The 16,414-nt window shown below is 41.0% G+C and overlaps 1 protein-coding gene across 1 annotated transcript; it reads right to left on the bottom strand.

Moving 5' to 3' along the window:
• Nucleotides 1-243: 243 nt before the first annotated feature.
• On the bottom strand, nucleotides 244-10,997 carry ZSCAN31 (zinc finger and SCAN domain containing 31). The gene is made up of 5 exons (XM_011944892.1): nucleotides 10,927-10,997; nucleotides 4,058-4,530; nucleotides 3,212-3,362; nucleotides 2,093-2,683; nucleotides 244-313 (listed from the first exon to the last, which is right to left on the bottom strand). Exons 2-5 carry the CDS (start codon nucleotides 4,436-4,438, stop codon nucleotides 303-305), a joined length of 1,134 nt encoding a protein of 377 aa, XP_011800282.1. The 5' UTR covers nucleotides 4,439-4,530; nucleotides 10,927-10,997; the 3' UTR covers nucleotides 244-302.
• Between the last annotated feature and the right edge of the window lie 5,417 nt (nucleotides 10,998-16,414).

Below are 16,414 nucleotides of genomic sequence, written 5' to 3'. Positions count from 1 at the left end.
TTCTGACCTTTTGAATTAAGAATCTGCATTTTAACAAGATCTCAAGTGATTTGTAGGTATTATAAAATTTCATAAACACTATTCCAGAAAATCTGAATTCAGCTAACTGCTAATTGTTCTATTGACAAATAAAATAGTAAGTGACTTTTAAAGAATCGTTTATGGTTCCTAAGCCATGAGGAAAAAAAATACACATATATATGTATTCTTTAACACTTTAAAAATAAACTTCAAAGACAAAGATTTAGGGCAGAACAGTTTTAAGCTGAACTTTTATTTCCTCTCTTTTGAAATATTCTGATTTAGTTTTTGACTGTGGAGAAAAGAGTAACAATGTCAGCAGAGGCATTTCATATCCTAATTTTAACATGATACTTAAAATTCTACCTACATTTGTTAAATGGTATTATTTCTTATGTAAATCATAATGTACATTTATTGAGAGCTACATTTTAAGTACAAGTTTGTATTTATTTAATCTTATGTACCCTATGAGGAAGGTACTGATGTCATCCTCTGCTTTACAGATGGGGAGACTATAGCAGAGCAGCATTTAGATAAGTTGCCTAAAGTCCCACAGCTCACAAACGGGGAGGAAGGATTTGAACTTGGTGCCAGAGCATACGTTTAACCCTGACAATAAATGTCTGAGCATGCTGGTCTCCCTAGTAAGCAGCAAGCTGCCCAAGATATCAGACTTCTTTTCTTTATAAAATTACTTCAATGATGCTGCTTGCAATGGCACTCAAAGTTGCTGACCAACCCCCCAAAAAAGAATAATGCGGACATAAAAGGCTATGAATTAAAGAGGTACCTTGTGAAGAATAGAGATTTTAAAGTATCATCTTATTATTTGTAACAAAAATGGAAAACTTACATACAGTAATGACCGGCATTGAGAATTTGATATGAATCATCAACATAGTTATGTTGATATGTATATACTACATACTATGTTGATGATTCATATCAAACTCATTAACATGATATCAACATATATATTGATGATTCATATCAAAAACATGAGTTAGATATGAAAGGAGACATAGATTTCTATTTTTTTTTTTTGAGATGGAGTCTCGCTCTGTCGCCCACGCTGGAGTGCAGTGGCGCGATCTCGGTTCACTGCAAGCTCCGCCTCCCGGGTTCACGTCATTCTCCTGCCTCAGCCTCTGGAGTAGCTGGGACCACAGGCGCCCACCACCACGCCTGGCTAATTGTGTGTGTGTGTGTGTGTGTGTATTTTTAGTACAGACGTGGTTTCACCATGTTAGCCAGGATGGTCTGGATCTCCTGACCTCGTGATCCGCCCGCCTCGGCCTCCCAAAGTGCTGGGATTACAGGTGTGACCCACCGCGCCTGGCCGAGACATAGATTTCTAAACCATTAAAACTATAGGTTTTATACCATGGATAATGCTGCTTACAGAAGCTATCTATCAGATTCCTAGGGGAGACCATAGCAATGATTTCCTGTGGGAATGTGGACGATTCTTATTCCCCAAAACCTCATGTTTGTTTAAAACGTCACTTACAGAAAAAGATGCACCTCTGAATATCCTTTGATCTTAGCCAATCTTTTTTAAAAAAGTATACATAGATACTGGTCTTTTAGAATTGTTCAATGCTCAGTATTGCTCAAAAACAGCCCCTCCATAACAATTTATTTCCAGATAAGATTTGGTCCCTTTAAAGGAAATCATTAGAAATGGACCAAAGGATAGGGAATAAGAAGGCCACCCAGGAACCCCCTACAATCACAGTCATCCACACAGGAGGCACCAACACCTGGTTTGTAGACAAGTGGTTCACTGCAATGCAAAATAAATTTTATATGAACAGAATAAGCCACTTGAAAATCTTACTTTCCAAGATGGCCCCATTTAGGGGTCTGAGGGTCCACAGAATTAGTCCAGTTCTGCTTGAACAGTACAGATTCTAAAATGCCTAATAAGGTTGCAATGATGACTGAAGGCTTTCCCAAACTCATCACACTCATGTTCTCTCTCCAGTGTGGATTTTCTGATGTTTCTTAAGAAGGGTCTGCTTACTAAAGAGTTTACTGCACTGACTGCACTGATAGGGTTTCTCACCAGTGTGGACTCGGAGATGCTGGAAAAGCCCTGCATTCTGAATGAAGGCTTTGCCACACTCACGACACTGATAACGCTTCTCTCCAGTGTGTATCCTCTGATGCTGAACAAGGCATGAGCTGAGAAGGAAAGCCTTTCCACACACTTTGCATTCATATGGTTTTTCCCCTGTGTGGATTCTTCTGTGTCTAGTGAGGCCATTGCTAGCACTGAAGGCTTTCCCACACTCCTTACACTGATAGGGTTTCTCTCCAGTGTGGCTCCGCCGATGTTCATTCAGGCTTGATCTCCGGCTGAAGGCCTTCCCACATTCTTCACATTCATATGGCTTCTCCCCAGTGTGGATTCTCTGGTGCTCAATGAGTACTGAACTCTTAGTGAAGCTTTTCCCACATTCATTGCACCTGTGGCATCTCTCTCCAGTGGAATGTCCCTGCTGCTTTTCTGCCCTGCTGTCTTGTTTACAAGTTTCTCTGTACTTAGAATCCAAAGATACGTCTCTTTGGAGTCTGCTATCCCCCAAATGCTCCATTTCTTTTAAGATTTCTTGCTTTGATGCCAACTCCTGGTTCTCAGGTATACTTTCACCATCTGGAATAATAAATGGACCAAACAATGTAATATCTTTCCTTTATGAAAGAACACAATTATAGGATGGAAATAGAAAGATCCATATCAAACAGACATGTTCTAGGAATGAAGAACTGCCAGTTAAGGAGGGGATTGGGTTAAACAGGGATGTTTAAGCTAGTAGAGTAAGGGGTCATCAGCACTGCTGAAATGTCTGAAGGGAGCACCCAGAGGCTCCCAAAGAGGATGTACATAAGCAGGCACTATATTATATTCATTACAAGGCAGGCACTGTTCTAAGTGTTTTACATATGTTAATTTATTAAATCTGAAATGACTCTGTGACTGACGTGCTATGACTATCTCCACTTCAAATATGCATAAACTGAAGACACCGGGAGGTTACCTGACTTGTCCATTGTCACAGAGTTATTAAATGCAGCGTTTAAATTCCAACCCAGGCAATTTAGCCCCAGAGTCCACAGTCTTAACTATTGCCCTCTATAGACCCGCCAGAGATCTCCTGAAGGGACCTGTCAAAATCCTTACCTTGTTCTTGAAATTGGTGGAGGTGAAAAGATTCATATTTGAGCTGTGTCACCATAGGCTGAAGCTGGATATCTGTTGGTTCCTGCTTGACCTTCAGATGTTCCACCTCCTTCAAGAGCACTTCAGAATGTCCATGTTCATGGTCTAGAGCCTGAAGGCAGGTAGGCATATTTGGTTCATAAGAGGGGAATTATAGGAGTCCAAGCTAATATGAAATTGAAAGATATCACATGGAACTATATGAAACATTTTCTAGAGAGATGTCACAGTGGAAGGTCCAGAGTTTAATTCCGTGTCCAAAAGCAAAACAGGGAAGAGTGGCCCAATTTAGTATGGTGGTTTAAAATAAATCCACCAAGTAGAATCGAACTGTCCACCCCCAGCCCCCTGAATGTGGGCTGTACTTGATAACTCAACTCTACTGAATAGAAAGTGAGGCAGAAGAGATGGTATATAATTTCTGAGTCATAAAAAGCACTGTGGCTTTTTCCTTTCTCTCTCTTTCTCTCCTTCTCCCCTCTGGAGGAAGCCAGCTGACATGTTGTGAGGGCACTCAAGCAGCCCCATGAAGAATACCAACATGGCAAAGAACTAAGACCTTCTGCCAATAGCCGGTGAGTAGCTGAGGCCCCCTACCAACAATTGTACCAGTGAACCATCTCGGAAGTGGATCTGCCCACCTGAATCCTGTCTTCAGATGACTGTAGTCTTGGCCATTAAGGTTTAGGGGTAATTTGTTACACAACAGAGAACTAATACATACAGCTATAGCCAACCAACCTGTGTCACCAAACCCCACCTTTCATTTAGTATTTAATGTCTAGAAGTCCATCTTTGTCCTCTCACCTGGTTCCCTGGCTCACTAAGCTCTTGTTCCAGATCTTCGACTACAGCCACAGCCTCCTCCCCACTCTCTGGATGATGCTTCCGCACCCAGGCCTGGAGCTCCTCGGGCAGGATAGTCAGGAACTGCTCCAGCACCAGCAGCTCCAAGATTTGCTCTTTGGTGTGGATTTCTGGCCTTAGCCACTGACGACAGAGTTCTCGGAGCCGGCTCAGAGCTTCTCGGGGACCAGGAGTCTCTTGGTAACAAAACTGCCTAAAAAGTTGTCGGGAGGCTTCTTGGCCAGAAAAGTTGTTCACTCGAAGGTGGGCTTGTTGATCCCAGATAGGGTCTTCCTCCACTTTCACAATCTTAAGATCGTACTGTTCCTCTGTTGAAGCCATTCCTGGGGTTAATTTAGAAGGCTTACTCTGGCTTTAGGTGAAAGGATAACTGTGATTTAAAATTTTCTGATTTAATCTTCCTTAGAAGACACCTGATGATAGAGCATTATATATTAATGGAAATAAATCATAAAGTAGTGGGGAAAAAAGCAAAGTATGGAAATATGAATGGTATTCTATCATTTATGTTAATACAATGTATATATAGTTACTGACTTACATATGTTTAGCAACTGGGAAAAGGCTCTTCCAGAGTATGTTAATGGCCTCAATTCTTCCCCCTTCCCTGTAGCCATGTATTAATATTTTGCAGTGCCCTTCCATTGTGACACTGAATTCAACAATATGACTTGATTTTGCCAATGATATTAGCAAATGTGATGCATGCAGAGGTTTGAACAGTACTTGTGTAACTGGCTTTGCTTACTCTTGCCCTCTGAAATTGCCAGAAGAAGGATATTTTTTCAGATGATAAGAGACATGTAGAACAGAGCCAGATCACTCCAGTGGAGTAGATGAGACCATCCTAGATTAGTTGATAGCCAGCTAACTGCCAGACATGTGAGCAGGCCTAGCCTAAGGTCTGCAGAGCTGCTGAATGCAGATGTATAAATAGGGCCTGCCCACCCTAGGTAAGCTATGCCCCATATACTCACGTGCTATACGTAAGTTTATCACTATATGCCACTAAAGTTTTGTGGCTATTTATTATACCACATTATTATGGCAACAGATAACTGATATAGAAGGGTGAACCTCTGGGAAGGAGAATTAGGTAACTGTGGAATAAAAAGCAAGAGCTATTTACTTTTGAGCACAGACATGATGCTAAAAGGAAATGCTCATTGCAGCATTTCATATTTCAGATTTTCAGATTAGGGATCTGTTAAGTTTAATGCAAATATTCCAAAATCCAGAAAAATCTGAAATCCAAAATACTCTGATCCCAGGGGTTTTGGATAAGGGATACTCAGTCTGTAGAAGTGATTTAAAGGCCTGGGCAATATGTTTATATGGTAGATTTAGGAGGAGAATAGGATATATAAAACTAGCTATAATATCAGATGATTAATGCTATAATAGAGGCCTCACCAGAATATTCAGGAAGTAAAGAATAGAAAAAATAATTTCTGAGTGGGTATGGAACATTGAAAGAATATGACTTAGGGGCAAGTACATTTGAATTAGGCTAAAATCATGAACAGGAATTTATCAGGCAGAGAAAGGAAGGGATCCGCCATCATAAATCAAGCAAACAACATGAGGAAAGGTATTTAAGGGCACACACAATGGCGATAAGGACAGGCAAAGCTGAACTATAGAATATGGGTTGTGGGTAAAAATGTGAGAGATGAGGTTAAAAAGATGCATTATAGGGGACAGAAAATGGCCTTCAACTCTAGGCTAAGACGTCACACTTTACTATATGGAACACTGAGCGGCATCAAGGCTTTTATTTCATTGTCATGGTGTTAGATCTGCATTTTAAAAAAATATTGAGTAAGATTCAGGATGGAAATGGTAAGAATATGTCGCAGGGTTGTGGCCTTTTAAGTTGGGAAGTTTAATAGTAGTTACACTGATACAATGTTGACTTGAGTGGTGTAATTTAAGTTTTATCTGACTTTTGCCCGGTGCTAATGGAATCATTAAGGTCTGAGAGCACTTGACAGTTTTTCAGTTACACTTTATTGGGTGAAAATGCATTTATTCTATTTATTCATATATTATGTGTCTGTTAGGTGTCTGGAATAGTGTTGAGGTGCTTAGTTCAAAATGGTGAAAGGAAAGGTCTCTACCTTTATGGTATTTACCGTGGGAAAGACAGACCTTAATAAAATATTCACATAAAGTTATGTTACAGAATTGAGAATTTGAAGAGTTACAAAGACCATGGCATTTATTCTTTGTCAGTGTCCAAGGCGAAATGTATATCTTTTTACTCCTTACTGTATTATCTGGTAATTTGGTTTGTTGAGTCTTCAGTTCAGGAAGACTGAAAGTCTGACAATTTCTAATTATGAATTTGCATTGGATTCCATTATTATTAAACATGTAGCTTCTCATGGCCTTAGGTTTATAGTCAAAAATTGTTCTGCAAATATGGGTTCTGCACTTTAATGCTATTGAGAAACCATGGAAATGCAGCTGGCTCTTTTTATTTTGTTTTTTTTTTTGTTTGTTTTCTGGATCACTACAGGCAATCTCTCACATACCCAAAGCCACAGGTGGAGTATTCCTCCATCAGTTGTATTCTTCTCCCCACAATTGGTGCTTAGGATTTACCTCCTGGTCTTATGCCACCATGAACTGTCTTTACCCTTAATGCATAGCACAGTGCCTGGCCCACTGTCAGTGCTCCATAAATGTTTTCCAGGCAAATAAATATATTCTCCCCTCCTATATCCCCTTTCACTTCATCAAGCCATGGTAAGGACAGGGAAGGGAACACAGAAGGGAAAATATACTCTTTCTTCTTGTCCCCCAAACCACCCCTGTTCCCAGGATGTATATGCATTACCCTATGTTCCCCAGTCCTCCTATCTCTTCCTATCTCCTCTCCCAAATTGCTACAGATTACAGACACTTCTTATTTTTAAAATGCCTAGAGGACTTACAAGTCTGGACTTGCCAAAAAATTATGAATGCATCTTCAATGTTTTGTTTACCTGATTTATTTGATTAAATGCAAATTTGGTGTCATCTGATATCCTAGCAGGGACCAAATACTTGATAGACATCTGACGAATTAAATGGAATAAGCTATTTAAAATCATCTTTAGTGAAGCACTGCAGTACAGTGAATAATGTTCATATCCTGTGACCTCTCTAAGCAGTAATGACCATAGTACTCCTCTTATAAGTGTTGTGATTATACAAGGTAATGCATATAAAAAGCTTAGCATAGTACCTGGCCCATAGCAATTATTACATAAATATCAATGAGCAGGTATTATTAGTAAAGTAGAATTAGTAAATTGAATATCTTCATTTCATAGAGGAAATAAACCCAACAAAATAAAATATTGACGTCATGTGTTAATACTCAGTGGACAGTTGAAAATACTAGAAGAAATATTCAAGAAAATCCAGGACAGACAGTGACCAGTGGTGACCTCCCATTTGTGTACTGAAGCCCATGTCTAGATCCCACCAGGGGTATCCCCCTGAATATCCCAACAACAGCTCAAAAGCAACATTAAAAATCGGATTCATTTTTCCAGGGTGATATGAAACAGGCCAATTTATGACTAATTACCAATTGACTCCAAACATTTGGCATTGGAAGATGATATATAAAAGGGGATAAAGAGAAAGATATGGCCAGCTACAAATACAAGACAAAAATCTCAGTGGACCAGAAACAGAAACACAGAGTAGTTAGTGGAGTTGATGCTGTGGGCTAACTGACTTGACTGCAGAAACAGTCAAAGACATCCTAGAATTCAACTCCTGGAGGATTAAATGTGGTATGTCTCAGGTTGTAGGGAACCAGGCTCACTGTTTCATGCCAGGGCATGAAAGGGGGATAAAACAATAAAAGGCAGTTGACTGCTGACTCAACTTATGACTTTATCAGCGACTAAGGCTCAGGAGGCAAGGGTCAAGGAGAGACTCATTACTAGTAACTGATCCATTTACTTGCTCGTTTAGTCAATAAATGTTCATTGAGCACTCATAACATATCAGGTACTTGGCTGGGCACTAGGGCTACAATGGTGAAAAAGATGGGACCAGGCCCTGTTTTGCTGGAGTATATATTTTAACAGGGAAGACAAACTGAAAATAAAAGCAACAACAAAAATAAGTAAGGAGGCAAATAAAATAATTATGAGTTGTGATGATTACTTTGAGGAAAATAAACGAGGCACTGAGTTACCAAATACATGCAGCCTATTTAGATGAGGTAGTGGGAGGTGAGGTAACATTTAAGCTGAGCCCTTAAGTGCAAAAGAAGTGAGCCATACAGAGTAGGGATGAGGGAGGGGAAGAGCACTCTGGACTATCCAAAGGCCCTGAGGAAGTGCATGCTGCCATCAAAGACAGGAAAGGAGGCTGGAATGTCTACAGTCATGTGGGAGAAGAGTGGCAAAATATTAGGCTGGCAAGACAAGCAGGAGTCAGATCATGTAGGGCATAGGAGTTAGGATTTTATAAATGCAATAGAGAAACCACTGAAGGCTTTAAGAAAGGAAGTGACAAGGCTGAATTATGTACTGAGAAGCTCTGCTACTGGATGGAGAATGAGCTGAGGGAATGAGGGTAGAGGCAAGAGTAGAAGAAGAAAGCAAGAGTAGAAGCAGAAGAGGCAAGAGTTGAAAAAAGGGTAAAGTGGAGGGGGTGAAGGCTATTGCACTGAATCTGGAAAGACTTCCACTTAGTTTAGATGTTACTGTACACATGAAAGGAGAAACAGCTTAACCTTTGTAAAAGCAGTTCAGTCACTGGACAATCAATTTATGGAGCTGTGCTAAGAGCTGGGAATACACAGGTGTTTATAGCTCATGAGGATATAATTACAATACAATAAAATAAAAGCCATAATTTGAAAAATGTATACAAGGTATACTCCTGGAGAAAGTGGGAGAGCTCATCCTAAATACAGGATTAAGTTTCTATGCATTGCCTGTAATCCACAAAGGAATTCATTTCACAGATATTTACTAAGTGTCTATGAGGTGTCAGACAGCAAAGAGTGAACCAGTGCAGAGTTTGATGTGTCCCCATTGTCCTTCACTGAAATAAAAACATGGCAGAAAGAGCATAAAAGAGAATGTTTTCATTCGTGAGAACATTATCTCATGTCAGCATAATTAGCAACAGCAACAAAGAGATCATGTAAATCACAAATCATCTGTGTTGTAAAATACATCCCAAAGGATAACCAAGTACGATGACAAGAAAACAGAGGAAGAACTTAAATACCATGAGGAAACAGTCAAATCAAAAATTGGGGATGCACTACAGGAAGACTGGAAGAGCCTCCTTTTCAACAAGGCAATGGGATGGGAGGAAGGGAGGCAATGGGATGGGAGGAAGGGAGGCAATGGGATGGGAGGAAGGGAGGCAAAGGGTAAAATTGCCCTAGATTAAGACTTAACTACATGCAGTGAGTGGTCTGTGATTGGATGCTAGTTGGTACAAACAGGTGTAAAAGACATCTGTGGGACAATAGGGGGTGGAGGGATTTAAACATGAACTAGGTGTTAGGTGAAGCGCCTACAGTTAGTTAGGTGTGCTAATAATATTGTGGTTATGTAGGGAAATGTCCCTAATTTTTAGAAATGCATTAGAAACTAGAGGTGACAAGTTATGAGGTTTGTGGTTTTACAATATTTAAAGAAAACATTATATGCGACAAGCATTGCATAATGTTGACTTATTAAATTAAAGGTACGTGTATACAGGAAATAAGGCTTTTGAATAAGGCTTTTGACAGAGAGCGAGGTCTACCCCTTCTCTACCTCTCGACCTCGGTTTCGCTGCTAAAGCTCCGCCCCCTCTAGGGGTCTCTCCCACCACCCTGTGAAAGGAGCTACCTAACTTGCCTTAGGTAGACAGCAAGGGAAGGGTCCCTGGAGAGCCCGCCCCCGTCCATGGGTCAGTGTCTCATCTCCACATAGCATAAAACGCAGCCTGGGAAAACAATTCACGTTGCAGACACCGATAAGGGAACTAGCACAGGGTGTTGTGCCTGTAGATATATGCCCACGGCTGCACACATAGAAAAACCTCGGGCCGTTTGGATAAAAACTTGCACAGAACCTCCAGCTCACTCAGATAAGGGAACAAGGCCTGGCACATAATGCCTTTGCCCTTTGTATAGTCAGCAGGTTCCCAGGAAAAGTTTCTTCTCCTTTTGTGGGTATGGGCACGGTGGGCTCTGGTAGGTTCCGGCGGGCGCTCTACTTTCCTTCAATAGCACGGTAAGCCCAGCTTCTGTGAATCATCGCCTCAGCCCCTGATTGGTCCGGGCCAAGCTTTCACTTCAGATTCTGATAGGTCCTGAGCCAAGCTAAGCCGCATCTATGAATCATCATTTCAGTTCCTGATTGGTCCCGGGCCAAGCTCAGTCAAGCGTTCGCCAAGACAGCCCGCAGACTAAGCGCATTCTCCTTTCCAGTCCACAAAAACCTCAGAACGGGCTCCATAGTGGGTACTCCCGGTCGGGAGCCCCTCTCTGCTGGCAGAGAGCTTTTTCCTTTCGCTTATTAAACTTTCGCTCTAACCTCACCTTTTGTGTCTGCGCTCCTTAACCGTCTTGGAGACAGGACAAAGAGCTCCGGGCGTTATCTCAGACAAGGAAAGGCTGTTTAACCTTCCAGATCAGGGGCGGGACCTTCACCTACTCCACGGGGACTACAGGCCAGTGAATGTGTAGGGGCGGGGGTCACGCCTGCGCAGACGTTCCCTCCCCGCCTATTCCGAGGCACAGACCTGAAATGTTCCGGGAGCCTGGCGGGTCGCGACCAGGGACCAAGACTCACCTTCGGGGCACCGGGAAGCTACGGAACAGGTGGCGGGGCTGCAGCACCCCAATGACCGATCAACCGCAAAGGCCGGAAATGCGTCAGCCGTTCTGAGCCTACTGGCTGAAGCCAGGCAACTCTTTCCTTTCTAGGAATTCCAGAGGTGGCTGCATCTTGGTGACTCCCTTATTGCAAAACCCGGGACCAAAAATCCCAGCCCCACTGGGTACGAGGCGGAGAAATGCGGCGAGGGATTTCTATGGGGAGCGGCCCCCAGCATTTAGGAGCTAGATGGTCATCGAGACGCAAAACATTAGAGCCGGAAGGTGTTAGGAAGATACAAAGGAAGAGAGCGAGTAACAGGAGGCAATTCCACCGCCAAACAGATTTATTCACAGGAATAAGCCTGCGAAGAGTTCCAGTCAGGAATCTGGCTGATACTCTGATCGCTTACAAGCTGAGGCTTTTATAATAAAGTTCCTATTGGGGAGGGGTTGGGGAAGTGCTGGCCAGTTGGAACTGTTTGCAGACTTTCCAAATGGGGACAGATGTGGTTAGGGTCATTAGGCTCTGTTGCGGTTAGGGCTGTTATGCTCTGTTGAAGCTGAGGGCAGGGTTAACATTTGCTTTGTTTCTTGAGAACACAGTCATCATCAAGGTTGTAAAATGGCATCACTATTGTTAGTCCTCACAGAAGAGACTTCATACTTTTTCTGTCTCTAATACTTACCTATGCTTCTCCTAGTCTGTCCACTTCCTCTGGTCTCTGACATCACAAAGGGGAGATGGTAATGGTGGGGACGAGAATACAGAGTTGTTTTTGTTATGGTCTTGTTATTTTGTTTTTTACTCTCAAACCTCTGTCTTCTGGAATCCCAAAGTCTAGAAGAAGAGCGTGTAAACAAGTAACTACGTAAAACTGATGCATGTGAAATGAAGTAAAATAAAATCAGTGCTTGTAAATCGATGAGGATAGTCTCTGGAACATATAAAATGCTAAGTACGTATGTAGGAAATAAATGTATGTATTAGTTTGAATTCGTGGCATGGAAGAGAGGAAAACTAATGGGGCAAAACAAGAAGCAGCAGGAATCTGCCAGTGTACACTGGAAAAGGAGCAAAGGAAATAAATTTCTGAGAGAGAGAATCAAATGTACAAAAGCAGAACTGGGGTGAGATCCTTTGGTACATCCAAAGAACTGGGCTGATCAGCATGACTGGAGAGTGGAATATGTGGCAGGGGCACCAGCTCTTACTTTTTTTTGGATCCCTAACCAAGGAATTTGAGCAATCTGATCAAATTTACATCTAGAAATGTTACATTGGCAGCCATGTGGGGATGGACTGTAAGGAAATGAGTCTACAAGCAGGGAGACCAGCTAGAAGACTACTACAAGAATCCAGGGTAGAGAGAGTGAGGGCCTGAATCAAGGCAGTAGCAATAGAAATCGAGAAACAGATAATACATGTTAAGAGGTTGAATTGATTTTTTACAATTCATTCATTCATTATATAGATTTCCATTGAATGCTATCTTTGTGCCAAGGGCTTGCTGGATATAATAATAATGAAGGACACAAGGTCCTCATCCTCATGGGGTTTATAATGTAATGAGGAATACAGACAGAGGGAGATCCAGTTTATACAATTCAAGAGACCCTATTTGAGAAAAAGAATTCAAAATTACAAGTACAAACATAGGTATGAAAATGGAGATTTAGGTCAGGCGTAATAGCTCACACCTGTAATCCCAACACTTTGGGAGGCCAAGATAGGAGGATCTCTTGAGTCCAGGAGTTCAAGACAAGCCTGGGTGACATAGTAAGACTCTGTCTCTACAAAAAATAAAAAATATTAGCCAGGCACAGTGACTCATGCTATTAGTCTCAGCTACTGGGGAGGCTGGGCAGGGAGAATCAGCAGGTGTAGTAGCCATGATCATGCCACTCCACTCTAGCTTGAGTGACAGACTGAGACACAGTCTCCAAAATTAAAAATATATATATAAATTTAAAAAAAAGAAAAGAAAGAAGGAAAAAGAAAAAAAATGGAGATTTAGAATGGAAAATGGGCCAGGCGTGGTGGTTCACGCCTGTAATCCTAGCACATTGGGAGACTGAGGCAGGCAGATTGCATGAGCTCAGGAGTTCAAGACCAGCCTGGGCAACATGGTGAAACCCCATCTCTACCAAAAATACAAAAATTAACCAGGCATGGTGGCACATGCCTGTGGGTCTGAGGTGGGAGGATTGTTTGAGCCTGGGAGGCGGAGGTTGCAGTGAGCTGAGATTGTGCCACTGCAATCCAGCATGGGTGACAGAGTGACACCCCATCTCAAAAAATAATAATAATGAATAATAAAAATAGAATGGAAAATACATTCTTTATATCACATTACAATTTTTTTTTTGAGACGGGGTCTCATTCTGTCAACCAAGCTGGGGTGCAGTGGTGTGATCATAGCTCACTGCAGCCTCAAACTCCTGGGCTCAAGCAATCCTCTTGCTTCTGCCTCCTAAAGTGCTGGGATTAAAGGTGTGAGCTGCTGCCACCACACCCGGCCATACTACAGATTTTAAAGTCTCCCAAACATCACAAACAAAAATCAGAAAAATAACAAAATATTTTTATTATTTAACTGCCTGACACCTATAGTAACTCTCCCCTAATTTGTTGGTTTTATGTTCTTAGACTGCTTCTTTGTGTGTTAATTTCATAATTTAAATTTTTCTAGAAAGAATAAAAAGTTAATGTAGCCTTTCCTCTAGCATAGTTGATCAGAAGCTTTTTAAAATTGTTGACATTTGAGTAAACTTCTATCAAGTTTCTTTCAATTATGAGCTACAAGATTTCAGGACATTAAAACTTTTTTATGTGGGGACTAATCTGAGAATCTCTGTGTTGATGACACATTAACTAGTTGGTCTTAGATGTCCTCATTGCCAATGGCATATTTTGTTGTTTTTGTCAATATCGGTATTTTGTGTCAAATGTGCAAGAAATTTAAATCTCTTTTCAATGTGTTCAGTGATTCACTTTTCTTCACTAGAGAATTAATCCAAGAGCCTAGTTTTTACCGTATTCAAAGTTTAGCTTTTTTTCTTAATGAGTTGCTGATTTCATATAATTTGACATTGTTTCTTTTGTTGTAATTTGCTTCCTGATGTCAGAATAATTTCCATTGATTTTATTATCTTTCTTTTGTTTCTCATTCCATTAACTTTTTTGGCGGGGGGTGGGGAAGGAGTCTTGCTCTATTTCCCAGGATGGAGTGCCGTGTGTCGAGCTCAGCTCATTGCAGCCTCTGCCTCCCGGGTTCAAGCGATTCTCATACCTTGAGTATCTGGGATTACAGGCATGTGCCACCACGCCCGGCTAATTTTGTATTTTTAGTAGAGACAGGGTTTCGCCATGTTGGCCAGGCTGGTCTCAAACTCCTGACCTCAGGTGATCTACCCACCTTGGCCTTCCAATGTGCTGGGATTACAGGCATGAGCCACCATGCCCAGCCTCCATTAATTTTTAAATTTAAATTTGCTCTCAGTTCTTTAATAAATTATTTCATTTTGTAATTTAGCATTTATTGCTTAAATCATGCCAAAATATCTTTTCAAATTGTAGTTAAAATGATTTATTTCTAAGATAGTGTCCCCTTACCAGATGCTAAAATTCTCTGTTGTTATTTCAGTGCCACTCAACAAGAGAAAAATAAGAGATGGGGAGTCAGAAATAGAAACAAACAAACAGTGGTTTAAACACCTGTTGCTAAAGTATCCATTTTTTCCCCTCAAATTTTGCAAGTGTATGAACCATGTAAACACATTGGTAGGTATCATTCCAAGCCAGGGCATTTGAAGAAACATGCAAATGTAGAATCACTTATGCTTTATAGACTTAAAAATAAACCCACTTCTAAATAAGTAAGTGCTGCAGTGGACATAGATATGAATCTGATGACTGTTAGAGTAATTACAGTACCCATCTTTAATTTATCACAGCCTAATTGGAAATATTGTATCACTTCACATTTTAGTCTTAGTTGCATATTTAACACTTTCCATTTCACATATAGACAGAAACTTACAACACTATTATTCTTTTGCTCTTGCCTATTGATATGGTTTCACTGTGTCCCTACCCAAATGTCATCTTGAATTGTAGTTCCCATAATCCCCACATGTGGTGGGAGGGGCCCAGCGGGAGGTAACTGAATCATGGGGTGGTTTTCTCCGTGCTATTCTCATGATACTAAGGTCTCATGAGATCTGAGGTTTTATAAGGGGTTTTCCCCTTCACTCTGTTCTCTTCTCTCTCCTGCCATGTGAAGAAGATGTTGCTTCTCCTTCTGCCATGATGGTAAGTTTCCTGAGGTCTCCCCAGCCATGCAGAACTGTGAGTCAATTAAACCTCCTTTCTTTATAAATTACCCAGTCTTGGGTATTTCTTCATAGTAGCATGATAACAGACTAATACACCCATCTTTTGTAGTACTATTCTTATATGTTTTACTTCTCTGTACATTGTAACTGCCAGCTTAAAATGATACTATTTTTGCTTTAAATGATCCCTTGCTTTTTAAGGAAATTAACTGAAAAGCAAGGCTTTTATATTCACATACATATTCACCATTCTGATGCTCTTCATTCCTTCTTGTAGATCTGAGTTTCCAGCTATCACTTCCCTTCAGCCTGAAGTTTTTTTGTTTTTCTTTAGGGTTTGGTTTTGGTTTGGTTTGGTTGGTTGGTTTTCCGTGCATGTGCAAGTCTGCTGGAGAAGTATTTTTCAGTTTTCATTTAATAGAAAATGTCTTTATTTCACTCTTATTTTTGAAGGACATTTCCACTGGATTTAAAATTCTGGGTTAGGACTGACATCAGAAAGATAGCATAATTGGAAGTACTAGCCCTGTTCCCCTACAGAAATGCTGATTAACAATTATATATGGATCAACATATCCTTATGAGAATTCTAGAATCAAGTTAAAAAGTTGCAGTACCCCAGGTATGCTAAAGGCCAAAACTGCTACATTGAAATGGGTAAGAAGTACAATTTCACTTTACACAATGTCTTAGTCCAGTCAGGCTGCTATAACAAAATACCTTAAACTGAGTAATTTATAAACAACAGAAATTCATTGCTCACATTTCTGAAGGCTGAGAAGTCCAACGTCAAGGCAATAGCAGGTTTGGCATAGAGTGAAAGCTTTTCTCTACTTTATAGATATGGTGCCTTCTACGTGTCCTCTTCTGGTAGATGGGGCAAACAGGCTCCCTCTAGCCTTTTCTTATAAGGGCACTAACCCCATTCATGAGGGCAGAACTCTCATTACCTAATCACTCCCAAGTCCTCACCTTTTAATGCCATCACCTTGGGGGCTAGGTTTAAACATAAGAATTTTGGGAGAACACAAACTTCAGACCATAGAGGTCATGTCAGCCCTTCCCCCAAGTGGGCACAGCTCAGAGCTAGGTGAGAATGTCCTGGCTTATGAATTCTTTCTTGGGAG

Source organism: Colobus angolensis, unplaced genomic scaffold (genome assembly GCF_000951035.1).
Source record: "Colobus angolensis palliatus isolate OR3802 unplaced genomic scaffold, Cang.pa_1.0 Scaffold237, whole genome shotgun sequence".
Lineage (NCBI taxonomy): Eukaryota > Metazoa > Chordata > Mammalia > Primates > Cercopithecidae > Colobus > Colobus angolensis.
The sequence above is the reverse complement of the archived record's forward strand: the minus strand, read 5'-3'. Positions and strand labels throughout refer to the sequence as shown.